The 27,826-nt window shown below is 35.5% G+C and overlaps 2 protein-coding genes across 2 annotated transcripts; one reads left to right on the top strand and one right to left on the bottom strand.

The window, feature by feature from the left end:
* The first annotated feature begins 15,073 nt into the window (after nt 1–15,073).
* LOC113306595 lies at nt 15,074–17,670 on the top strand. The gene is made up of 5 exons (XM_026555526.1): nt 15,074–15,214; nt 15,293–15,357; nt 16,737–16,840; nt 17,191–17,245; nt 17,359–17,670. The coding sequence occupies exons 1-5, from the start codon at nt 15,107–15,109 to the stop codon at nt 17,489–17,491; spliced, it is 465 nt and encodes a 154-aa protein (XP_026411311.1). The 5' UTR covers nt 15,074–15,106; the 3' UTR covers nt 17,492–17,670.
* Nucleotides 17,671–20,708: 3,038 nt separating this feature from the next.
* Nucleotides 20,709–23,171, bottom strand: LOC113302949 (probable galacturonosyltransferase 9). The gene is made up of 3 exons (XM_026551922.1): nt 22,784–23,171; nt 21,442–22,695; nt 20,709–21,273 (listed from the first exon to the last, which is right to left on the bottom strand). The coding sequence occupies exons 1-3, from the start codon at nt 22,943–22,945 to the stop codon at nt 20,998–21,000; spliced, it is 1,692 nt and encodes a 563-aa protein (XP_026407707.1). The 5' UTR covers nt 22,946–23,171; the 3' UTR covers nt 20,709–20,997.
* Nucleotides 23,172–27,826: the final 4,655 nt, after the last annotated feature.

A 27,826-nucleotide genomic window follows, 5' to 3' on the forward strand; every position in this document is an offset into this window, starting at 1 on the left:
TCTTCGCTGTGAACTGCTAACTCATTAGGACCAGGCGCGTACGGGGAAACATGCTCCCAAGACCAAGCTTGCATAAAAGAGGCCGGGATGTAGGTCTCGATCTTATGATTTGAACCCACTTTCTGGAGGTATTGGTATAACAAATCCAAATGGCGATGCAAGCCACCTAAAAACATTGGCGCGAGTGGGAAGGAGACGCCGCGAGATAACAACACTGCCATCGGCACAAGTTCACTTTTGATTGTATCTTAGGGACTGTAATCGAACATAACATATCATGACAAAGACAGAATGGGATATAAGCAGCCAATTCGGCACGAGGGTCTGTCTCTTTCCGCTCAGGAGGGAGCACTTTTCCTTCTACCAACCGCAGAGCCCAATATTTAATCCAAAGGGGAAAGGAAACGCATCGATTGGTCTTAGTGACCCACTCGGGAGCTATCCTCGGCGATTGAGTTGACAATCCATGAATCGCTTAATGATCACGCATAGAATTGGTAAGCAAGCGCTCACCCAGTGGACGCGTCGAAGGGGGTTTATTCTTCTCTCTGACCAACTCAGCCTTCCGTTTGGCGGCAGATGATGGCACTTCTTTCTTACCCGCGCCAGTAATCCCCCGTTTTTCTCCCTTTTTCACCGGCACCTGGTCATTCCTCACCAGCTCACTCCGAGAGGCATCTTTGCAGTCCAATAAATAATCCCGCAGCGCCTTGTCCTCATCGGTAAATGCTCTGTAAACTGACGCCTCGTCGTATGAATGGATACCATGGATAGGTAACCTTGTAATGGCGACTACATCCTTCAAATAATAGTTGCCTCTCCCCACGCGGTAAAGAGAGTGTGAACAGGAGGAGCCCAATGACAGAAGAGTCGGTTTAAATCACGCCTGCACCTCTTCACTTCACATTTGAGAGACGAGTTTATAGCTTCATCAAGATCTGCGTGACCAGGATTCAAGCGAATATAAGATGCCCAATGCGGCCATATCGGGTGAGTTTTCGATTTAGAACGGATATCAACGGTGGGGAGATCATAGTCACCACGGTGAATCGCCATTCGCGGCACCTCCTTGAATGAGAAAGCATCTATGGTGTCTGATTCGGGTTGAAAGAGCCACCCGGGAGTATATGGATAGGGCAACGCAGGATGGTTTAGAAGGCGAGGAATTAAGATATCGTCAATAGGAATAACACGCTTACCTCCACAGAGTTCCCTCAACTTTAGGGAGCGTTTTAGATTGGAGCCGTTGGTAAACTCCGCGATTGTATATGACTGACCATCTGCTGGAGGAGGTAGAAGAATATCGTCCTGCTCTGTATACTCAGCCTCTTCAGAACCCACGTTCATTATTTCTTCAGACTCGTCAGATTCCTCAGACGAACTACTACTGGTAGAACTATTAGGCATGGCGCCTATATAGGTGTTAAGAATGAAGGGAAGAGAAAAGTTGTAAAGGGAAAAGATAAGGGGAGAACAGATCAATGGATCTATATATAAGTCTCAAGGTTCGAATGTGGCGGTTACGAAGTGGGAACAATAATCGGCTGAAGCTAAAAAGGAGAAGAGGAAAGAACTGCATGATGTAGAAGATGAAACGCCCGTTCAGGATCGTGGAACCGATAAAAAGGGGAGAGAATCCTCATCCCTGGTTCCCAAGAAAAAATAGGGGAGGCGCTAGAAAGAATCCTATGACTACTGAGCTATTTTACAAATAGTCCAATAGTCAGGGGACTGTTTATACATGAAAAATAATACCCCTTAACGGGCTTGGGGCGCCCCCCAAAGGAGGTGGCAAGCCTAATATGAGACATGGGGACTAAGCCCATGCCCAAATGAGAAAATACCTATGAGATGGAAAGGACAAGGAAGGGATTAATGAATAAGAAGGAGGTTATATTAAGGAAAGAATGGCATTAGAAGTAATTATGGAGGTTTAGGACATGTGACATGATGTCATAAAAAGAAGGGGCTTTGGAAAGTCTATATAAGGAAGGACAAGGTACAATGGAAGGATAACTCTCTCTATTACTATTCCTAAAAACCTGAGGTCACTTGGTGTAGCTAGGACGGGTAGAACCAAAACTAAAATCACCCTTCAACAAGAACCTTATAAATATGTTCTGAAATCGATTTTGAAATCGAAATATTAATAATCACTATCTGATAGTAACGGTGGAGGTGATGGTGCTGGTTGCATTTGAGAAGATCGAGATGGTGATGGTGGTACGAGTGATGCAAATGGTGGTGGTATGAGAAATCGAGTTTTTGAGTTCTGTAAATTAAAGAAGAAAGGTCGATAACGGAAGGTTAAAAGAGAAATTATAAGATTTATGATTTTATCAAAATTTTCAATTATACCATTAGGGACATTTATGAAGTTTCTTAGAAATTGTGAAGGCCTATCAAAAGTATGGATATTTATTCAATTTCACCTATAGAAAAACGGACCTTGATCATCAAACTATGTCTGAATTTTTCTACGGATACTTGAATCTAAGAATTACTAGGTAGTCCAGGAAACCCAGTACCGGTTACTCTCTAATCCACCCCTAGAATAAAATTATCCGCTGGTCCAAAAACATGTTTTTGGACCAGAATATTTACTCCCTAGTCCAAAACGTGCGGGTCACACAAGACAAGTTTTTCAAAAGTAACAAAAATACCCTTTCTGCAACTCCACGAACAAATCAAATTCAGTTTCTTTCTCTTTTTTTTCATCTCAGATTTGTTTCTCTTTGGTTTTCTCTGCTCCTGCGTTTTGGTTCATCACAGTATCTGGTAGCGTCTTTCAATTAGGCTCATCACAGCTATTATCTCGTAAATCATCTGTGCTTCGAAATCATATTCGAACAAGGTATTTATCTCGTAAATCATCTTCCTCTGTTGTTGTTCTTGGAATGTTGATGAATAATTAGGTTTATTCTGATCCGATTTCTATCAGAATAGTTGTCTATGATGTACATTGTTATCTTTCTTTTATGATTTCAGTTTTGTGATGATTTACATTGTTCAATTCAGTTTCCGTTCGATTTACATTGTGATTTTTGTGTGTTTCAATTAGGTATCTTAAAATCGAATTAGGTTAATCTCATATTCGAACAAGGTATGTTACTATAATCACCTTTTCTCTGTTGTTGTTCTGTTTTAGTTTCTTTGTAATCTGATATAGGTTTGTTTTACTGTATTTTTTGATATAGGTTTGTTTTGTTAGATAGATCGTGTAGTAATTTTGTATTCTCTTTTTGATACAGCTGCAGTTCTTCTATTTATAGAAGATGAAACTCAAAACATATTAATATGTTGTAAAATATATTCTAGATGTTACATACCAATACGTACTGCATATAGCCTCCAAATATATCTTACTAAAATACAGTAGATGCCAATACATATCAATATGTATAACGTATAGGAATTCAGAGACTTAGTTATTCTACATGTTACATACCAATCCGTACTACATATAGCCTGCGCTCTTAGTATGTATCGTGCAATACAGTAGATGCCAATACATATCAATATGTATAACTTATATCCATTCAGAGACTTAGTTAATTTTTTGATCATTTACAGGGTTAACATGTCTGATGTTGCTCCCAAACCAGACTTCTCCATTTATTCTCATGTATACCATAATCAATATCATTTTGCATATGAGGTTACATCGTTTTCAACTTTAGAGGATTTGAAATTTTGCATCTGTAATATGTGGAGCTGGTTGACTCCATCGACTATTCTGGTTAACTATTTCCAGAATCAAGCGATAGTTCCTATTCTTGCCGATGTAACACTCCAGGGCATCTCTGCATTACATTCTTCAAAGCAATCAGCTTTCTTTGATTTGCACGTGGATGTAATTTCAAATGGTGCGTCTAGGCGTATGGAAGTTGACAGTAATGCATACTTAGTTGTCAGTGCAAAGAATAGTTATTTGAAAGAAGGTAAAGAAGCCCCAAGAGTGTTTTTTTTCAGATGGTTGGGATAAGATTTTTGATGATACAGATCAATTATTCTATGGTGGTGTTGATGCCGTACGTATAGCATGCCAAAAATACTGCATGAGAACTGGATATGAGGTAATTAAGAAGAAGAATGACCTTGAGAGATTCACCGCCGTATGTAGTGTGAAAGGTTGTTCATGGAAGCTTCACGTAACTGCCATTGGTAGTTCTATTGATGTTTTTAAGATAAAGGAATATGTGGGAAGGCACACATGTGGCGGTGGTTATATGTTGAAGAATCCAAGAGTTACAAAAAAACTCATGAACAGTCTAATTCATGAGATGGTCAGGCACAACCCTCGCATAACACCAGCAGAGATCATAGATTATCTTAAAGTTGGTGGTGGCATTGAAATCCAGTATCACCACGCATATCATGCAATTGAGTTGTCGCATAAACATATTTTTGGTAATGATGTGAAGTCGTACTTGGTGGGTGAATGCTGTTAGGGAAACAAACCCTGGGTCATTTATTGATTTCGATTTCAATGATGCTACAAAAAGATTCAATAGACTTTTTGTTTGCTTTGAAGCTTGTATAGAGGGATATAAACTATGTCGTCCCATGATTTTCTGTGACTGTACATTTCTCACTGGAAATTTTAAAGGAGGTCTCATGGAAGCAACATGTCTTAATGGCAATCAAGGTAACTGGTTCTTTTTTTTTTTGATATGTAGTGTCTGGTAGTTAGATCACTCATATTGACCTTACCTCACTATCTGACAATGAGTATTGACCATACTACATACTACATATTGACCTTACTGAGTATGAGATAAACCATACTGCATGTGAAAATGTAGTGCCAATCAGTTGCTTAACATGTTATTATGTAGTGTCAGGTTTTCACATATCAACAAAGAGGTAAACCAACTGCATGTCAATATGTAGTGTCAATATTAGTTGCTTAACATAACTAGTAATTCCTTTTTGCAGGATTTTATCCGCTTGCGTTTGCTTTAGTACCTGGTGAAGACAATATCAGCTGGGAATGGTTTTTCAAGAAACTGAAGGAGGCTTTGAATGATGATCGCCCAATCACTTTTATGACTGACCGAGGTGAAGGGTTGGTTAAATATATTCCCTAAGAGTTCCCTGATTCTCATCAAAGATATTGTTACTTCCATTTGGACAAAAACTTACCTATCGCAAAGTCTGACGAAAAGTATAAGGAAGTGACTGATGCTTTCCGAAAGGCGACATATGCTCTTTCTCCTGCAACATAGGAGGAAGGTCTTCAAGAAATGGTTAATTTTGGAAGGCCTTCTGTTGCTGACTACTGCCGCAACATTCCAAAAGAAAAGTGATCCAGTGCTTTCTTCAAGGGCTGTAGTTATGGTTACACTTCATCTAGCGTTGTTGAATCTTTCAATAGCTGGATTAACAAAGAGAAGAAATTACCTGCGTGTGCGTTCGTTGACTCGATCAGGTTTGTATCAGTTTCCTTAGTCACAGTACAAGCTTATATTAGTTTTCTTTTTGTAACAGTATTAGCATATATGTTCTGTTAATCTACGTATATTTTTAGTATAACAGACTTGCTATCCCCTTGTCGTGTAGGATACGTATGATGGAAATGATGTCAGAACGTCGTGAAGAGAGTCTCTTGATGGACCCAGAACTGCTAACCCCTACGTATCAAGCCTTGCTTGAACTACACATCCAAATTGGTCGTCCCTGGAAAGTTAGCCAGTCAGATGCTAATCGTTATGAAGTGCATTCTCCAAGGTTAGCGTTTACCCCTAATCTCTATCATCTGAATGTTATTTACTTTCTCTTTCTTTTTTTTAAGTACCATGTTTCTGTGAGAACATATAAATATGTACTGTGTATATTAGGTGTATTAAAAAATAACACATGAATATGTACTGTGCAGATCTCATATGGTAGATCTAGAGAGAAAAACTTGTACTTGCCAACGATGGCGCGTTTATGGTTTTCCATGCTCGCACGCTACTGCAGCTATTACTAGATCTGGAGGAAGGATTCTTGATTACGTTGAAGATTATTTTAAAGTTACCACTTTTCGTAAGCTATATTCAATAGCTATTAGACCCGTTCCTAACCACGACAGGTATGTGTCTTTAATCAGTACATTTTCATATTTTGCATAACAATATGTAATGGTAGATACCACTTACACATGTAATAGCAATTAAAACTGTCAACATAAACCTACTTACATATGGATGTTACATACTGATATGTAATGGTAGATACCACTACATTTTTTTATATTTGTTTTTCAGGAACAATATACTGTGTACATATTCATATGTAGTTGTGGTTCATTCCATTTATATGATACTGTTTTTTTCTCACAGGCCCGATGAGTATTACGTAGATGATATCGTTCTCCCAGCAGAAGTAATTAGGTCTCCACCAGGCAGGAAAAAGGGGAAACGTATTAAGTCTGCATATGAGACTAGTAGAAAATCTGTTAAGTGTTCAAACTGTAATTTGAAGACTCATCACAACAAGGCAACATGCAATCTTATCCGACAGTATGAACTTTCTGAAGAATGATTTTGTGTCAGGTATGTATTTCAGTCAGATACATATTAATGTCTTAATTAAGTAAGTTTGATACAATACAATGTACTTTTAAGCAAGTAGTGTTCTGATTTCTCATTTTCTTTTATCACGGGCTTTAACGTGCAGCAGAATGTTATATCGATGATGTTGCCAGATTTCTTTTCCACAATTCTTTCCTCTAGCCCTTGTTCTATTCTACCGTTTTTCTTTTTGATTTTGTCAGTACCAACTGAATTTGGTTAATAAGCATTTCATTTACAGTACATACATTACAAGTGTACTGAAAATACTGTTTTTGTTGTTTCTTAGAACATCTTTTGGTTTTTGAAACATTATAAGTCTATCAAAATGTAGTTATTGTAGTTATTTTCGAATAATGAAATATGTTGTTAAGTCTATTAAAATGTCAGTATCTATCACCAGTAGTGAAGTATTTACATACTGAAGTATTTTCTGGTTATGCATTAGTTTTTTTTAGATGCATAATACATTATGCATTATTTTTGTTTTAGCTGCATAATGTCTTATGCATTACTTTTTTTCACTTTTCTGGTTATGTGTCAGTTTTTTTTAGATGCATAAGACATTATGCATTATTTTGTTTTAGCTGCATAATGTCTTATGCATTACTTTTCTCACTTTTCTGGTTATGCATCAGCTTTTTTTTAGATGCATAAGACATTATGCATTAATTTTTTTTTTGTTGCATAATGTCTTATGCATTACTTTTCTCACTTTTTCTGGTTATGCATCAGTTTTTTTAGATGCATAAGACATTATGCATTATTTTGTTTTAGCTGCATATTGTCTTATGCATTACTTTTTTCACTTTTCTGATTTATGGATTTTTATGCACGTGCATAATGTCTTCTGCATCATTTTGTTTAGTGCATAAAACATTATGCATTATTTTGTTTTAGCTGCATAATGTCTTATGCATTACTTTTTTTTCACTTTTCTGGTTATGCATCAGTTTTTTTTAGATGCATAATACATTATGCATTATTTTTGTTTTAGCTGCATAATGTCTTATGCATTACTTTTCTCACTTTTCTGGTTATGCATCAGTTTTTTTTTAGATGCATAAGACATTATGCATTATTTTTTTTTAGCTGCATAATGTCTTATGCATTACTTTTCTCACTTTTTCTGGTTATGCATCAGTTTTTTTAGATGCATAAGACATTATGCATTATTTTGTTTTAGCTGCATATTGTCTTATGCATTACTTTTTTCACTTTTCTGATTTATGGATTTTTATGCACGTGCATAATGTCTTCTGCATCATTTTGTTTAGTGCATAAGACATTATGCCATTATTTTGTTTTAGCTGCATAACGTCTTATGCATTATTGTTTTCACTTTTATGATTTATGGATTATTTTTTATGCACGTGCATAGTGTCTTATGCATTATTTTGTTTAGATGCATAAGACATTATGCATTATTTTATTTTAGCTGCATAATGTCTTATTCATTATTGTTTTCACTTTTCTGGTTATGCATCATTTTTGTTTAGATGCATAAGACATTATGCATATTATTATTTCTGCATAACATGTTATAAACTAGTTTTTAACTGTATAACAAGTTATTAGATATATGTTTTTGAACATTCTTGAACTCATGAAATGAAATGAAACCAAGAATAAAAAGAAAAGAAAATAGGTAAATAGTAATATGTACTGTCAGATTACTTTTAGCAAGTAAGACTATTTTTGTGTCATCTGCCAACTGATTTCTTGTGGAGATGCTTTCAGCAATTTGCATGCTAACGGGACCCTTTTGTTACGAATCTTCGCTTGCACTTCTTCATCATCTCCCAAAGGCACTCCCACATATTTTCTTTTTGACATCATCTTCATAAAATGCATCACAAACAGTAGACAGTCTGGCGATCCCCCTTGTTGAGGTGCTTCACATTCATTCACTATTACATTCTTCATTGTTACTTTGTTCTTCTCCAGCAAGTACACGTTGATAGGTACGTACATGTAATCTGCCATTTTGCAGGAGTGTGGATAACAAATACCTCCCCATTCAGCCTTAGAAGAATTGTAGTGGTTGAACACCATTTTTTCGCAGTCATACTCAAGTAGCGTCCAATAAAGATTGTGGTGGCATATTGGTACAAGAATCTTCTTGATACTTTCATCCATCGCCAATATTGGTTTGTAAACAGAATCATGTGCTGCTCCTTTGAGGTTATCCGGGAACTCGACATTGTACTGAAAACATGGATGTACTTGAAATAGTTTATATCTAATTTTGTTTTATGCAATATTGATATGTAGTGTACCTACCCCTACATACTTTTTAAATTTTTGAATATGTGTTGTAGTAAATATGCAGTGTAAGATTACAACTTACCCAAGCGGACGGATCCAGATGCAACACAGGCAAGTATTTCCTGTATACTTCGTGCATCGGTTGCTCATTCTGAAATTTGGTGTTAAGCCTGTATTGTGCGTAGTTGAGAAGATCTTGTTCTAATAAATCGTTCTGCACCAAGTCATCAACTGTAGTTCCACTTACACAAAGACCACCTTCTCCCACTCTCCAAGCAATTGAGCTAGAAAATAAACGACGTAAAGGTTAGTATTCTTTGTGTAACAGTACATACTAATATGTCTTTCTCAGTATTTTTTATACAAATATGTATGTATATCAAAAGTACATACACAAACTAATAGTACATATCAATATAAAAGTGTCAATTGAGAACTCACCTAAGATTTTTTGCATTATTGATGTATGTGGAAAGAGTACTCTTTTGTTCATCGTTCATGTCATTATAGAATGTTGATTTCGTCAGTTTCCGGAAATACTTGCGCAATTTAAGCTTTCTCTTTTTGTTTAGCGGTATTGCTTCTGCTTCTGCAGCTTTCGGTCCTTTATATGATGGTGAGAACTTACTTCCACTCTCATAAATATCATCTACCTTCTTTGCAGGATGGGAACGAGTAACGGGTCTGGTGGGTGTTGTTACCTGCTGCTTTTCGGGCTTTGAAGCGCGATTTTTGTTCACTTTTACCATTTTTTGTTTCTGGCTTGGGCTAAACTGTTCCTGCATTTTTAATCAACATAAAAAAAATATGTAAATATCTATATTTCATAAAACATAGTTACATCACCTAATCATTTTTGAAAGCATGTAGTGGTATATGATTGTATGGTATAGTGATTTCTAGTGCTACCATACTGATATACATATCAGTATGTAGTGATTTTTAGTGTAATATTAACTACACAAAATAAGATTTTTAGTACATATCATTCACCTGTGATGGAACCTTCAGAACATCTTGCGAGGGGACATCCAGAACATCTTGTGATGAAACATCCAAAGGATCTTGTGATGGAACCTCCAAAACATCTTGCGAGGGGACATCCAGAACATCTTGTGATGAAACATCCAAAGGATCTTGTGATGCAACCTCCAAATGACTTTTTGAACTGGTTGTAAGTATGTATTCTTGTTGCTTACCTGTAACTTCACCTGCATCTTTCGGTTCAATGGGTTCTTGTTGCTCAGTTGTTTCTTGTGGAATTTGTAAAGGCCGCAAATCTCTTCCAAACAGATTATCAAATTGTTCTCGTAAGTTAATACCAAAAAGACCATCGTTGTTATCTGGAAGGAGGTCTGCAAACTCTTCGACATAAACACCAATGCCAGAGTTTGACATTTCTATAAAAGCTGGCATAGACAGCTTTTCAATGTGTTCCAAACTCGACATCATAGTAAACAAAGGTACATCCAGCAATGAAACTCTTCCGCCGCCAATCTGGCGTTATACTCTGGAAATTTCTGCGAATTAACTACAACTGAAGACTTCGTTTCTAGCATAGTTGTAAGCAACTCCTTTGCTGCTTCCTGCCTAACTTCAAGTTGATCAACCTGCAAAAATCAATTGAAACTGTCCACAAAAACCTACTTAGCTTGAGTTTTTGCTATGTCTACCACCACAAGAATGTAATGTTACATATAAATATGTTCCACTACAAGAATGTATTGTTACATATCAATATGTAATGGTAGATACCACTACATATTGATAAGTAACAGATAGATACTGATATGTAACAGATGGATAGTGGTATACAAGAATGTACTGTTACATATCAATATGTAATGATAGATACCACTACATATTGATATGTCACAGATAGATATTAATATGCTACTTAGACTACGTACTGATATGCTACTTACCTGTGTGTTTTCTTTGCCCTTTTTCTCTTGTATCTCTTTGACTTTTTGCTCCAAATTAGATTTATCCCAATTTTTAACCTCAGAACGCGGAACTTCAACATCATGGAACTTCAACACTGAAGTTGTTGACAATTCAACCTCAGAGGTGGCATTAGCATGAGTTTGATCTTTCGGTGTTGACAAACCAACTTCAGGAATGTTGACATCAGCATCTGTTTGATCTTCTGGAGAACCTTGTATTTCGTTCTCAACTATTTGGTCCACATTCAACTCTTCATTGGGGTTTCTTGGAGTAGGTGTACATCCCAAGATAACATAATCTTCCTGGCTGGCTTCTCTCTGCAAAGGGAAAGCTTTCCGGTAAATATCATGCAACATGAACTCAAGCTTTGAAGCGTCAACCGGTTCGCCCTCTTGCTGCATTGTGTTGAATTCACTCCATTTGGAAGATATTGTATTCCTCAAATCATCGTATTTAATCTTCCAATCTTCTCCCCCCAATACTGAGTCCTCTTCTTCTTTCTCTTCTTCCTTCTCTTCTTCCTCTTCTTCTTTCTCTTCTTCCGATTCGGAATTATCATCTAAACAAAAAGCATCATCATTTGCTTCCTGTTGAATCCTTCTTGAAATATGATTAAGGATTTGTCTTTATTCGTGTGTTATCTCATCTTTGAAATCAACATGGAACTGGTACAAATCAAATAAATGTAAAAAAGCAACTATATATTAGATATTACCAAAAAAAAAACATGTCGTAGTTGTTCTCTATTAGATACACAGGGAGAACTATATATTGATATGCTAATAACTACATATCAATATGTATCACCACAAATTGATATGCTAATAACTAATACATATTGATATGCTAATATGTAGTAGCATATTGATATGCTAATAACTACTACATATTGATATGCTAATAATTACATATCAATATGTCGAACTACGTGTACTTATCAATATATATTTTTATTATGACAAAATATGTACGGCAAGTTTACCTGATACTCAGAAAGATCAATATCCTTTAGGAACTCAGCACATATCTTTGTATGATTCCACCTAGCCACTCTTGGCACATACATTCCTGCAGGTTCTGTCACTATATCCTCGGGCGCCACCAAATGGGTATGCTCCGCAAACCATGGCTGCAAAATATTGATATGCAGTATTAGATATACTATCAAAATGTAGAAAACACATAAAACAAAAACATTTTGAAGTAGGATAAACAAATAAATAGATTCTTACCAACAAATAAATAGCACAACCATTTGTGCGTTCTACGGATTCCACGTTTTCATTCAGCTCTTTCTCTAAATGAGAATGGATGAGGTCATGCCATGAAATATTCTTAGACTTCTCAAGATCAAGAACGAAACCAATATATTTTTCAGTCAAAGCGTTTGCATCACTTGTAGCGAAAAATAATGAAGTGCACATATACAAGCAGATAAGCCTAACAAGATCTTCGGCATCTTCCTCGTCTTCTTCAGAATCTTCATTTGATTGATCACCCACACTTTGCAGAGACTCTTCATCAGACTTCTTCTTTTTCAGATTAATTGGTGTTCGTTTAAGGATATTCAAGATTGCCTTCACAATCATTGGCCTAGTCACTTTATCACCAGCTTTCATATCAGTAGGAAAAGTCCTTTTGAAAAATTCTGTTTCACGACATCCACTTTTTTTATTGACTTGTGTAAGCCTATAATCAAGATATTCCCTATTTGGAATTCTCGGCATCCCATAAATAAGTGCCATTTCTTCTGGTGTGGATACTAGCTCATTCGGTTGGCCATGCCTTTTAAAGACAAATCTAAGCTTGTTTGGATCTTGACCCCTAACGTAACAGCGTAACATTTTCGTCATTGCATCTTCAATCTTCAACCAATGTTCCAACTCAAATCTTGTGTACCAGAACATTAGGAACAGGTTACCGAATGATGCTTCAGAAATCATCTTCAGCTGCAACTCACTCAACTCAAGGTTTTCAGTAGACTTCGCAATAGCCTTCTTAGTGGTCCTAATAGTCTTCGCAAGCCCCCACAAGCTCCTGAAACCGCCACGGTATAAACTTCGTGGTTTTCCAGCTCCTTTCTACGCTTATTAGCACCTACACAATAACAAGAACCAAAAACTATTACAGTACATATCAATATGGTATATCAAATATGTAGTTACATCATCAATATGTAGTTGTAATATCTACCAAGTCTTGAAACTACATATTATTAACAGTACATACGAGAATATAAGTATCTACCTCTACATATTGATATGTAATATGTTATGAGAATATAAGTATTTACCTCTACATATTGATATATAATAGTAGATACCACTACGTATTATTTTAACTACATATCGATTTGTAATAGTACGTATGGCATATGTATCTTCTTTGATACAGTAAAAATGTAAAAACACTTACCAAAAACAAGCACAACAATGCATCATTACATACTCATAAACATATGTTATTAAGGATACATATTATTTATACGCTTTGTTCTTATATGTAGTTGTACTACATACCTTCTACATTTGCTTTCCCCCCTTTTGTTTTTGGTGAAGGAGTAGCAGCTCTCAAGGCAACTGCTTTCTTCCCCTTCTCTTCCCCTACACCATATCAAATATGTAGTTAATGTATCTACCATGAACATGAAACAACTACATATAAAATACCACAACATATTGGTAATTTTATAACTACATACTGATAACTACATATGAACCACAATTTACGGGGGTCGAGGGTTTATTAAGAATTATCTTCAATTTTAACATTACAAACCTTCTTTCAGGAGCGCTTTTGCTTTCCTCCTTTTTTATTTTCCCTTTCCTTTTGGAGAAGGAGTAGCAGCTCTCAGGACAAGTGCTTTGTCCCCCTTTGCTGGTGGTGAAGAAGTAGCAGCCGTTGTCGCTGTTTTTCCTTTTGCTTTAGTAGTTGCCGCTGCTATTTTTCTTTTGCTTTTTGCTTCAGGAGCAGCAGCTGCTTTCTTTCCTTTGGTTTTTTCTTTTTTTGTAAACCAAAAGTTTTGTACACATTACATATTACAGGCAGATAATAATATGTAGCACACATATCAATTTGAGATGTTATCCATACATATCAATAACTACAAATTGCAGACAACATATTGATATGTAGTACAGATATAAAACATATGAATCACACACTGCATGTCAAATTACATGCACAACAGATGAAAAACATGTAAAACATATGACTCACAGAGATGTTGTGTTTCTATTGAACAAAAAACATATGAATCACACATTGCATGTCAATATGTTGTCTCAAATTACATATACAACATATGAAAACATGTATACCAGACACTACATACAAATATCTAGTGATTCCATTGAGCATAGAAACACACACTGCATGTCAATATGTAAGAGTAAATTGCATGTACAACAGTTAAAAACATGTAAAACAAACACTACATACAGAGATGTAGTGATTCTATTGAGCATATGTAGGATATTAGTTGAACATCACTACATATCTACAGTTTTTCATCAACACTACATATTGATATGTATTGCATGTCAATATGAAATTCAACAACAGTTTTCTAAGTATTGCATGTCAATATGAAGTAAAAAATTAGGCTTTACTTTCTTCTGATTTTTGCTTACCTTCTACCTGAGGAACATTTGTTCGTGACGGAGTACCAACTTTACTCATACTCCTTGTTGTCGGAGATTTAGCAGCAAGGGAGGATTGTATTGGTGAATCATCAACATTTTTTCTTCTTCTTTTTACCTGGGTTTCTTCTACAATTTCTTCTGTAATTGTCCGCTTGATAGTTCTAACCATTTTTTCTCTTCAATTGAATGAATAAAAATTAGGTTAGGAACTGATGATTTATGTAATTGATTAGGTCAGGAACTGATGATTTTTCTGTAATTAATGATTTCCGAAATCATTTTTAGATGAGTTTGATTGAGAAGAAAGAAGAGATAGAAGCGATTGGTAAAGAAGAAATTGAATGTCTAAAGGAGCGGTTCTGTAACTGAAGAAACAAGAGAGAGAGAATCGAAAATGAAACTGAAAATTACTTTTAACGTGTCTATGGGTAGATAGGTAATTTTAGGCAGGTTTAAACTTTATTGGACCAAACGATAAATGTGTTATCCCTCCGGACTAGCCAGTAACACGGGTCAGAATTACTGGACTAAATAAGAAATGTCTCTACTTGAATACTAAGCCCTGCCTTAGTTTTGGGGCCAGGTGACCTGACCCGGCCCGTTTTACACCCCTAAATAGAATATCAAGTCTTCGATTTTCATTAGCTAGGAATTTAAATTTTGGGTTGTTTCTGTTTATTTGGTTTACCAATGGCTGTTATACCTACTTCAGTTCCTTCTTCTTCTGATCACAACGCTCTCAGTAATCCTTCGACCTCCCCAATACAATTAAACCTTCAAACTCAACGTACTCAACAGGTGTTTTCTCCCTCTATATATCTCTCTAGATTTCAATCCTGTCGATTTCTAATACTTCAGATTTTTATAACTTTGTAGGGTGATTTAAACGATGGTTCTGTGGATATTTCAGAAAGTAAGCCTGATGCAGTGGAAAACTCCCAGTAAGTTCTGTGAAGCATCTTGTTTTTATTCTCGTTCACTATTTGTTTTTTTTTTCATTTTCTTTTCATTTATCTTCTTACTTAGAATTTAAATAAAGGGTTTACTATTATTATTATGGTGTTTATAAAGATGAATCTGATGAAAAAACTGAGAATCAAAATAAGAGAGAAATATTTCACCTTTATATAGTTGATTAGCGTTTTCTAGACCTATATGGTTTTCCATTATATGGTGATTATTATGCACAAATTTGATTCACCTCTTGTGGGAGAACGCCGTGTCACCCAACTCCGAATTTTCTATCACATTCTTATTATCTAGTCTTGTTTCCACTTTCCCGTAATGCACTTCTGGATGTACATTGCGTATATTTTGATCTGACCACCTCAACTCGCCAAAAGTTACATTATTGCCTGCCTATCCTTCCATATATTTTTAGCTCTCCTTTAGGCTTCATTGACATGAAAAATATGTTGCCTCTGTTAGTGCACAACCCAAGATAGGATTATTCTAATATTGTCTATGATGCAGCTTGTATTGTTCTTAGTTATGCTTCAAATGTGGAACTTGTGGACAACTATATACTGATTAGGGTTTTGCTAATGCAGATGTGTATTCAAGAAATTTTGTTGTTATATGACAGATCTATCTGTGCACTTATTGTTTAACTTGGGTTACTGCTTCAAATTGATGAAAATTACATGCAGTATACTGAATATTTTTCTATTCAATATACTGAATATTTTTTTACTCAAAAGAGTGTATTGATAGCATTTTAGGCCCTTCAGATATTTCCAGATAATCAGTATATGATCATTGAAGAGAGAGGTAGGTGAAACAGTTTGACCAATAAGATAACCGGTATTCCGAGAAAAGATAGGATCATAGGGCTAGGTTGATACCAGTATATTCATATATTGCAGTATACATAATGAACAGGGTCGAATTTGTAAAGTTTATTCAAGGGAATTCCATTCATTTATAAATTTTCCTGAACATGCTAATATTAGGCCAATGTGAGAATTAAATACTGAGAAATAGGTGAAATTTAGTTGGATCAGTATTGTGTTGAAATCGATGGATTGTAAAAGGTCACTTGTCTGAGTTCATCGTTTTGCAGTCAGCTGATCTTTGCTTATGAGTTTGAAAATTTTACATGGACTTCGTTTTCCTCCTTCATGTTTGAAGATTCTAATTTGCTTGATGCTCATAAGTGGATGCATTATGTTGTTGTACTTGCTTTTATACGGTATGGGCCAATTTTATTAGCTCATCCATTGTATCCCATGGTTGATATGGTGAGCATTATTAAGGGAGACAAAGTAAGTGGTTTATATCAAAACTATTGATGATTTAACTCCATTTTATCTATTTGAAGGTATTTTGATTCAGCGGAGTACAATGAGAAGTACAAGAAATATGAATCCGATTATGTTCGTCGTATAAAATCCAAATATTTCTCAAAGAAGAACTTCTATGGAGGTAAGCAACCATCACGGATATGATTCAAATGCTTGACTAGTGGTTTAGGTACTAGAAAAAGAGTGTTGAATCCTACTACACTATTGGTTATGAGTTGCATTTTCACTTCCTTTCTGTTTGGCTCACAAAAAACAATATGACGACACTTCGTTGAAAACTGCTAAAAAGAACCACCAGATTACCCATCTGGCCTTCCAACTGATAGCTAATAACAAAATACTCAATACCTTTCTTTTACTTGTTCCGTGCTTCAAGTATTTCAGACTTCTGCTGGTTGGACAGCTATATGGGTAGCAGTCATTGTATTATTTCCATATAACATTCTGAATAACCGGCATGCTGTTGTACAGGCAATATATTTGAGAACGAAACTGCAATAGAGAATGATATTATAAAATCGAGCAGGTTTGCATTCTTGATGATTTCAAATTTTTGTATATCGTGTTCTGATCTCTCCTAGCTGAGGCAGTTTATTTTTCCCTTTTGTTTTCTTTCATTTACTTCTTTTGTTAAACTAGGTGGCCATGTACAAGGTCATTCACAGATGCAGTTCAGAGTTTTGAAGATCATGGCAGGTCATCTGCCTCAGTAGCAGAACCCTCGAACTATTCCTCGAGCAAGAAATATCAATCTAAGAAGGGCTCCAGTTAGGAGTTGAAAATCCTGTTTTTTCATGTAATGGGAACCCACAGAAGAATATTGTTGATTTAGACATTTTTTTACTTCACATACAAATCAGTAGCACTGTATAAATTAGTATATACTCACGTAACCAGTTTGGATCTTGGGTCTGATAAAGGTTAGATCTACAATGGTTTTACGGCAGTGAAGAGGTTTTCTAAAACAACAGGCAGATGATGAGGTTTTGACCATCATTCTCTTCTTCAGTACCAACAAACCCTGCATTAACCACCATCAACAATGGATTACCACTCCCATATGCATCTTTAATATTCTCAACTTAATGGCTCTAAGCCACTTAGTTTGAACCATCTGCAGAATAAATCATATCTACACCTAGATGAAAGTAAGGTGAATTACTCAAGTCCCTGGCCAATTTGGCTATTAACACCAAAAAGTACCCAGTGTGCCAGTACTAAACCTTTTCTTTGTTTTCTTTATAGCCTGTTTACATTCCATTGTAAATCCTTCTACTCTGATCGGAGGACAAATTTATATAGTGATGAAATGCGGGACTATCGCATATCATTCGTGCCTGTAGGTAGGCTAATCCAGGGTAGGGCTGCGGTCTTTTCTTTTTTTTGGAAAGCATTTATGATTTCTTAAGCTCTTGGTGCAACTGCTCCTTAAGACATCAGACTCGTGGTTGCCCAAGTTAATTTGATGGGCTTTTTAATAAAGTGGCCATGTTTTTGTAATTTATTTCACAAAATGGCCGTTTTTTTGAATGTTTATATAAAGTGGCCGAGATTGACCTTTTCCATCCGTTTTTTTCAAAAAACTGTTAACAGTCGTTAAATACACGCGTGTCAGTTAAACTCCTTAGTAAAAGACAGTTTAACCCTCGGTGAGTCAGTCTGGATTGGTGAGTCAACTCGCCTGAGCCATATTCAAGCCATTATACTCTTCACCCGTGCACAGTCCTAGCATACATCTAAGTCATTTTTGTAGCTTCTCTGCAGCACAACAACACATTGTTTTGTTATCTTGGACCTGCAACCCATTGCAATTTCATTTCAGCTACACCGACACCTATAAGCTCCACTAAAACCACACCAACCTTCAATAGCACCACAAACTCATATACTACAATTCCAACACCACCAGAACTACTTGATTTCTCTTCAGCCAAGACTCATTCAAACAAAGCCATCCTCTTACTCTCCTTCTCATCTTAACTGACATCGAACCTAGTTATAACACTAATGTCATCTCAGTTTCATCTTCCTGTAAGCAACAAGAGAAACAAATCAAACCCATTAATCCTTGCATTTTGTTGAACTTAGAACCCCTGCAACAACTTCATGATCACAACATGAGCCAACAGATGCAACCACTTCTCATTTTCTCCCTGTAACAACCACCAATTGCAACTGCACCTGCAATTTCATTTCAGCAGCAACATCATCTTCTTAGCCAATCAACCACAACAACTCTTCTTCCTTTCTAAAAAACAACAACACCACATGAGTTATCATCTCAGATCAAAACTACTCACAACTTGAGCTCAACTCAAGCAACTTTTCATAACCTGGTTATTGCTTGGTTAACAACTATCCATTTTACATCCTTGCCAGTGACTACCAACACCTGCTCATCATAAACTAAAGCAGCAGAACATCAAAATATCTTAATACTTGTCAATTTGAATTCAAGAACAAACCCATTGCTTCAAATCTGTCACAGATACTCAACAACTACTTGAACTGCACTTCAAACCCTGATTTTTGTCAATCTCCCCAATTTCTTTCATGTCTTATATATATTCCATTTCACATCATCTCGACAAACCCTAACTTCCTAGTTCATCAAAAACCCATGGAAATCAACATTCACAGCTTCTTCTTATCTTCGAACACGATCCTGCATTTTTCTCTTCTTGATTTCTCTTCAGCCAAGACTCATTCTTCCTCTTTGTTCTTCTCTACATCGATGATTCAATCACAACTGCAAATTAAGTCAATTGATTAAACAAAAAAAAAAGAAAAGGAAAGAGCCCCAAACCCTAGAATTCAAACAATCGAAATCAATTGATTTCACCATCCAAACATGTGTTTTCATTAAAGACTAAGTTAATTAACGTGTGGGTTCTAAAATTCTTACCTGGATTTTGATTTCTTCATCCCCGATTTCAACTTCATCTTCGATTTGTACTTCAGCTTCGCTGCTGCATCCAGCAAAACCCTAAAAACTTTAAAATTGTCAAATATCACTAATAAACCATTCTTCTTCTTCTTCACTAATAACCACATCTTCGGTATTGACTGCTTGTGAGATCACTTCTATTTTCATCAATCATCCGAGTTCGATGAGAAGAATTGAGATACAGAGAGAGACAAACATAAACAAGAAGAAATGAATGAAAAAAAGAATCGATAACATAAGGGTGAGGATGTAGTGGTAATTTTAAGCCCCATGATTGACTAAGTCAGCTTGGTGGACCATTTTGGTGGGACCAGGTGTTATATCTAACAGAAAGGCCACTTTATAAAAGATTTAAATTTTTTGGCCGGTTTATTAAATATATGGTAGGAAGCTGGACACTTTGTTAAATTGCCCTAATTTGATCTGCATTAACAATCATTATATGTTGCATGATTGAACGAGGCCATCTCCCACATTGCTCCTCCCTCTTCCCTTTCCATACTCACTGTCAGTGCTGCATCAGGACAACTATTGATGCTAAGTAACTTCTGTTTGTAAAGGCCACATCCTCGAGAGTTACGCCAACAACTAGAGGCAGATTCAATATCAGTAGACGACAGGAGAACGTACATCCGAAATTGAACCCCCAGTACACTCATTTATACTGAATATTTCCTATTCTCCCTTCCTAATTTTACCTACCTCGCCGAACAAAGAACCACAAAGAGGGTGACAAAGGACCTTCTTCTATCACACAACTGCTGAGATAACTCAAGTAAAAGATCAATTTAAAATATGAGCATCTTACTGTTAGCATCTGAAGGGGTTCATCACCAATTCACAATCTGTACAGTTATTTCATAGGGAAATATTGGTTCTGTTTCTCTCACTTCCCTTTCTGCCGACCGTTGGAGTAATAGTCGGTGGCGAGACAACTATCAAGGACGGGTTGGCCATAAAATAGATATCAAACATACCATTCGTTAACCAGTACTTTATTCAATAACATAACGTTCATTTCAAGTCACTCAATACAGGGACATGCTGATTGGCAACACAAGAATAATGAATTTCTTCAAGTTTATAGAACTAAACTGTTCGTGGTACAAAGAAATCTTACCTTACTGCTCAACTAAACAAAAATATTACAGAAGTGGAGATCTCGTAACTTCTCCAGCATAAAGAATAAAGGTAGACAATTTACACTACTGCGCTTTTGCTTCAGAAGTTGTAACTAATGGATTTTTACGAAAAGACAGTTACTAAAAGGATGAAAACACCAACTAGCTATGAGATTACCTCGTCGTTCTCCAATGAGGCAAGAAATTAATCTAGAGACCAAAATTGCACATCTGCACAAATTCCATATTGTAATCCACATACTTGGTCCAAAGAGGTCGGAACTGGTTCATGGCAATATCAAGCCATGGCTTCATGTTTCCGTTGTAATGTATGACTGCTGCATTTTGTATCTCATCCATGCTTATACTTGGATTATACCCAAGCCCAAGAACATGCCAAGATTTGTCGAGTGGTTTTGTCGTTGAGTAAAATGTTATCAAACCAGGTGGGAGGGTTCCCAATTTCCACAACGTTCTGTCCTCATTCTATTCAGACGATTTAACAAAACTTTAATTAGAATAAATTCTTATGCATGAGAGAAAAATTTCAGAACCCTCTAATCTCAAAATTCATATCAAAATATAGAAAGAGAACAAGGGATACAAAAAACACCTTACTCCAATAGAAATGAAAACTGAATAGGAAATATTTACCAAAGTTTGCCAGTAATGGTACTGTTCTGTGGACTTTTCACGTCTCCATGCATCAAGGTCAAAGAAATTCATTCCGTAAGCCCAAGCGCAAGCCTTCGGACTAAACCTCTCTTTAATGAGAGGATGAGAGAAATTCATGTACTGAGCATAACGATGAAATGAACCAAAGCAAGTCTCAACTGCCCCATTAACTTTGCCATCCATATCAATCTTCCATAAACCTGTTAAATCCTTTTGAACGACAACATCATCATCCAAGAACAAAACTTGATGCAACTTAGGATACATCTCAGGGAGATAAAACCTCAAATGGTTCAACATAGATAAATACTTGGGATTTCTGAATTTCATATTGTTCGCATCCTTAGTTGCATTTTCCGCCCGATTTTCAAAATAAAACTTCTCCAGATTTGCAGATTCAAGTTGCCGAAGTACTGGGGCGTAAGATGCATTCAAAAACTTATAATCCTCCACAGCCTTAACCTCAACATGAGCACCTCCTTCGACAGATCTCATCCTGAACCAAACTTGCATTGCAGCTAAATTCATCTTATCAGTAACAACGTGGAAGACATGCTTATGAGGTTCATCAGCATTCTTAATGGCAGAATTCACCACAACAGAAGCAGCAATCACATTATCAGAAAAGATGGCATAATGATAAAGATTAGGATCTTCATATTCTGGTTTATACCCTTCGTCTCTATAATTTTCAGGATGAGCAATCCTTTCCTCAACAAGTCTCATTGCCAAACAATGCAAACTCTTCGGGATAGATTTTGCAGCAATTAAACTAGAGAAAGCTCCGTGTCTTTTTGCCTTTGTTAATTGTTCATTAACAGCAAAAATAGTATCTTTTAACTTCTGAATCTTAAGCTGGTTATCAAAAGATTCTTTGGCTTCACCGATTAATAAACGAGTAAATTTAACTTTATCTTTAACTTCTTTCTCAAATTGTCTAAATATATCCTCTTCAATTGGACCATCAGTCTCAAATAAAGAAGTTCTATAGGTAGGACGAGTAACAAGATCAGAGAAATTTCTAGCTAGATCTTCAAAAACTCGAAGTTGTTTAGAATTGTCAAGTTTGAGTTTTCTCGCATAAGCAGCGTAAGCATTAACTAAAGCGATATGATCATTAGCTTGTTTATAAATCATATCCAATCTTGTTTTTAATGGATCTGATTTCAATGCTAGAAATGTTCTGTGTACATATGCATTTACAGGTTGTCCTGTTCCTGAATTTGGAAGAACCTGTTTTTTTCACAAAACCACTAATAATTATAAAGTAGAAAAATTATAAACAGACAATTTGTAAAGGAAATGAGGATTAAAGACTTACAGAATCGTTATTAGAGGTGAAGAGAACAGAGAGTGTGGCGAAGAAGAGAAGTGTAAACATGGCGGAAACGAAGATCCTGTATGATAAGATATTCCGAAATGCTCCTCCTCCACCACCACCACTACCACTGTAGGATCGACCACTTCGGATCCCACCCGCCATTATTGGATATGTTATTCCCCTTCTTCTTCTTCTTCTTCTTCAGGATATTAGTTCTTGAACAAAAATTAGGAAAAATTACAGTGTAGATCTGAGAATTTAGAAAGAGAAGATGTTTTTAGAATTTTTAGTGAGAAACAAACTGTGAAACTTGGAGTTTCAGTGTTTCACACAGACTAAAATTGTTAATTTTGTTAAATGCCCATTATAACATTCTACTATCATTCTATCATTATTTTCGTAGTCAAAAAGAATTTTCTTTTTATAAAAAAATAAAATAAATTCTTTTTCTTTACTCCACTTTCATTTTTTTCTTATTTTTATTTTTTTTTAAAAGGATGGTTATATTAAAGAAAAAATAAAGAAAAGAAAGAATTTAAACCTAGGAACGATTTACACTGTTGGATGTGCAAAATTGTATCCAATAGAGTACTTGAATGACAATGTAGTTTCTTAACGCATCCTGATCAATAGACCACATCACCACAATATAATATTTTGCTTAATCAGCATACAAACGTGCTCAACATACATTTAGCGTTTCCTCCAAAAACTCGCCCATTCTTTTCCTTCCATATATGTCAGAAGACTGCATAAATACATTTCACCCAAATCTCCTTGCTCCTGCCTTTTATATTATTCATATTCTATGCTTCAAACTATTTCTGATCAGGGTTAGGAGAAACCCATGCAACCTTGAAAGCTTTTATAGAATAGCCAAAGATCTCAAAAACAAAATGATAGTTAACAAGCAAGTGGTCAGTTGTTTCCTCATCCTTCTGAAAAAAGACACATAATTCATTCTCCACATCTACTCCCCTACTTCTAAGCATACTTAAAGTAGGCAAAGAATCATGAAAGTTAGCCCATAACATAAAACTCACTTTTGGCAGAATTTGGTAGGATATTCTTCTTCCATAGATACCTGTCAAAGTCCCAGACTCCTTCATCTCGCACCTGCATTGCATAGCACTTCTTCACTATGAAACCTCCCATAAAATACATTTCTTTTGCATCCTCATTAAGATTATGAAAGGAGCCAAGCTGGTTACACAACAAGTCTCATTCTAGTTGTTCGTTGGCATACAAATTCCTTCGTGTCTGACACTATAACTTTCCACTTACATCTGTCTCTGCTAGTGTAGCTTGTTTCTCCCTGCATACTTTAAAAATTTCCGGCTACTTATCCTTTAATGGACCATCAGATCTTGCCAAAATCTAACGGGCTTGTCGTTATTCAGTTTGAAACTAATATGTTCCTGTAGAAAGTAGAAGAGTTAAGTATATTCTTCCAAACACTTCTCCCCTGTGTACTTGCATCATCATTAGGAATCAGCGCATCATGATTACTCATAAACTTATGTTGCACCACTTTTCTCCATAAAGCCTTTTCTCCATAGAGAATATCTCCATATCCACTTTGCCTCCAATGCTTGCTTGTACATCTGAGATTTTTTACCCCCAGTCCTCCCATATTTTTAGGCTTACAGATCTTTAACCAACCAACCTAACACATTTTCTTCTTCGTTTCATTGGAATCCCACAAAAAGTTTCTCATCAACCTTGTTAACTTCAGCTCCACGATTTCTGGCATATGAATAAGAGAAAGAAAAATCAGAAGACTAGATAAACAACTTTTTAAAAAGCACTAACCTCCCTGCCTTCGACAAGAACCTTTTCTTACAAGTTGCTAATTTGACCTTCATTCTTTGAACTATGTCATCCCAAACAGATGCACATCCAGAAGTAGAACCCGACTACAATCCCAAACGTTTAATTGGTAACTTCTTCATTCTACATCCCATCTCCAAAGCCATAAAATCCATTATATTATCAGTACCAGTGCTTATCATCGATTTTTTCTCTAGATTAAGCTTCATTCCAGTTAGAATCTCAAAATTAGATAGTATAAGAAGAAGTCTTCTCACCTCTTCAGCATTGGAATCAACAAAAATCAATGTATCATCCGCGAATTGCAGATGAAAAATCATAATACTATCATCCTTCACTTGAAACCCATGAATATGTCCCCTATAGTTGCGTCATTTATCAGTTTCGATAGCAGCTCTACCACTAATAAGAACAAAAAAGGAGACATCGAATCACCTTGCTGTAGGCCTTGAACTTCTCGGTGGAACTGCCATTTACAAGGACAGAGATATGAGAAGTAGATATACGCCAATTCATCCAAGAGATCTATCTCCTTCCGACACCATGCTTCTCTAGAATCCTAAGCAAAGTCTTCCACTTCACATTATTGAAAGCTTTTCCATATCTATCTTACATAGAACGTCAGGTTTCTTCTTTTTAAGTCTACTATCAACACATTCGCTTGCAATCGACACAGCACAAAGAATCTGCTTATTCTTTACAAATGAACCTTGAAAGGAAGCATAATATTATGTATTAAGATAATTAATATGTTGTGCGTCATATTTACAGATTTACTCAATACGATCTGGTTCCAAACAGGGGGGGCGGGGAAGATGAATATTATTGCTGGGGATGCAAGGGCAGAGTTTTGGGCTCACAATATACCAAAATACAGTCATGAAGTAGTAATCTCGATAACTCCTTATCCAACCAATTCCATTAATAGCTAATATGCCCTTGATTTAATTAGTATTAATAAATTTGATTAAATCGCTAATTAAAATTAGTGATTTAATTAACTTAATCAATTTGTCTATAATTAGTATTTGAAAATTAAAAGCAAGAAAGGAAAAAAAAATAGAAGCTAAAAAAGAAGAAGGATTTCCAGCAAAATTTCAATATGAGTGATTCAAACAAGAATTATAATGTAGATGAACTCTCATATCCAAAATCCGATAACATATTAATATCCATCAACAATAATCACATTGTGGCTGATTTTTCAGAAATGTAAGAATTTTTATCTCAAACTCATCGAACTTATGAACCTTATTACTCCCTTTGTTTTTTTATTTTAGTCCGCTTTGACTTTGTCAAAATATTAAGGAGGCCATAGTATTTTATTAGACTACCCTTCATTATATACCTTTTTTTTTTGATAAAAATGGCAGTATTGAAAACTACCTAAAATTACCATGAGGATTGTAGATAGGAAATAATAAACGAAGACTAAAAGATGTTGAAATTGGAAACTTAATCAATGAAATAAAGGAGAAAAAATTCTAAAAATGGAGATGAAAAGATTATATGCTTATGGAATATAAACTTTATAAGGAATTTAATTTTTAAATCCAAATATATTTTCTTTTAAAAGGAATGGTGGATTAAGAAGAAGGGGCAGGATCCGATGACATGGTCATAACGACATAATCATGACATGGCGAGCCATTATTTTTACAAAACCTAAATGACAATGAGTTTAAAGCTAATTTTTTGGTGATATGTTCCTCTTATAAAGCTCTACACTCCAACAAAAAATGAGCGCATTCCGAGACGTCTAAGATAATCATCTACCATTTTAAATATCAGTCGTCGAAGATTAACTGTTGAAATTAAATTTGTGGATGGTGAAGTTTTATATCTCGGAATACTCTCATTTTTGGTAGGAATACATAAATTTATAAGAGGAACATGGAACCAAAAAGATTAGCTTTAAATTTATTGTCGTTTGGATTTTGTAGATGAAAGAGCGTCACCATGTCATGATAATGTCATTCTAACCATGTCATCGTATCCTTCCCCTAAGAAGAGAAATATTTAAACATTTGTTTCTTAATTACTCCCTACATTTCTTTATCTTAGTCCGCTTTAACTTTGTCAAAATAGTACGGAGACCATAGTATTTTACTAGACTACCCATTATCATATACCTATTTTGTTTTGATAAAAATGGTAGTACTAAAAACTACCTAAAATTTCCGGTGCCACTATAAATGAGAAAAAAATATTAAAAAAATATAGAGATGAAAAGGTTATATGCTTACGAAATATAAAATTTATAAGAAATTTAATTTTTGGATCAAAATATATTTTCTTTTAAAAGGAACGAAGGATTAAGAAAAAACATATTTAAACATTTGATTCTAATTATACGTATGTTCTTTAGTATTTTAAATTGGATCCCGTCAAAAATGAATTTATGAGTATATTCGCCAGTTTATTGAAATAATACGATTATAATCAGAAGTCGGACACAATTTTGAAACTAACGTAAATGGAATTTTTCGACAAAAATAATGAAACAAAGGGAGTATGATTTTGAAGGACCAAGCCAAGAAAAAAAAGAACATGATGAAACAATTGCCCAACATAGTGAGGTATACCTTTAACGTAACTCTAGTTACAATTTTCTAATTTTTAATTGCAAAAAGTTTGCATTTTTTCTTTCCGAAAATCCTAGAATTCCAGCCATAGGGAAAGTTTACGGCTGGGAAACCATTGATTCTTGGTCGTAATAACGGGTTACGACAAGGTTTTTTTCTATGTTCCATGTGAATATTGAATGTTATTTAATGTTGTTGGAGTCGGTTGGGTTACCTGGTCGTAAACAGGTTTCGGATGGGTTACCTGGTCGTCTTTCAGTTACGGCTGCCTTAACTGGTCGTTATTCTATTTATATAGCAGTATTCTAGATACATGAGAACTTGCACTGGGAAACTAGCCATAAGTTGTTGCTACGGTTAGGTTTTCTCTCGTCGATCTAGCTGTAAGCCATTAAATATATTTTTCAGTTTTTTTTCTTTGAATGAAGGTGTGTTTTATTTTCATTTTTATTGTAATAGATTGTACCCTACACTAGAATGGAAGAACAACCCATACATGTTCAAACTTTGGGTGAGGACACAAGTGATCACTATGCAAACAACTTTGAATAGGAAGATAAAGAAGATGCAAAGAAGTCGGCTCGAGAACAAGGGTTGAAAAAGATGTATATAATAGTCCATAATAAAC

The sequence above is a fragment of the Papaver somniferum genome, chromosome 8 (genome assembly GCF_003573695.1).
Source record: "Papaver somniferum cultivar HN1 chromosome 8, ASM357369v1, whole genome shotgun sequence".
Lineage (NCBI taxonomy): Eukaryota > Viridiplantae > Streptophyta > Magnoliopsida > Ranunculales > Papaveraceae > Papaver > Papaver somniferum.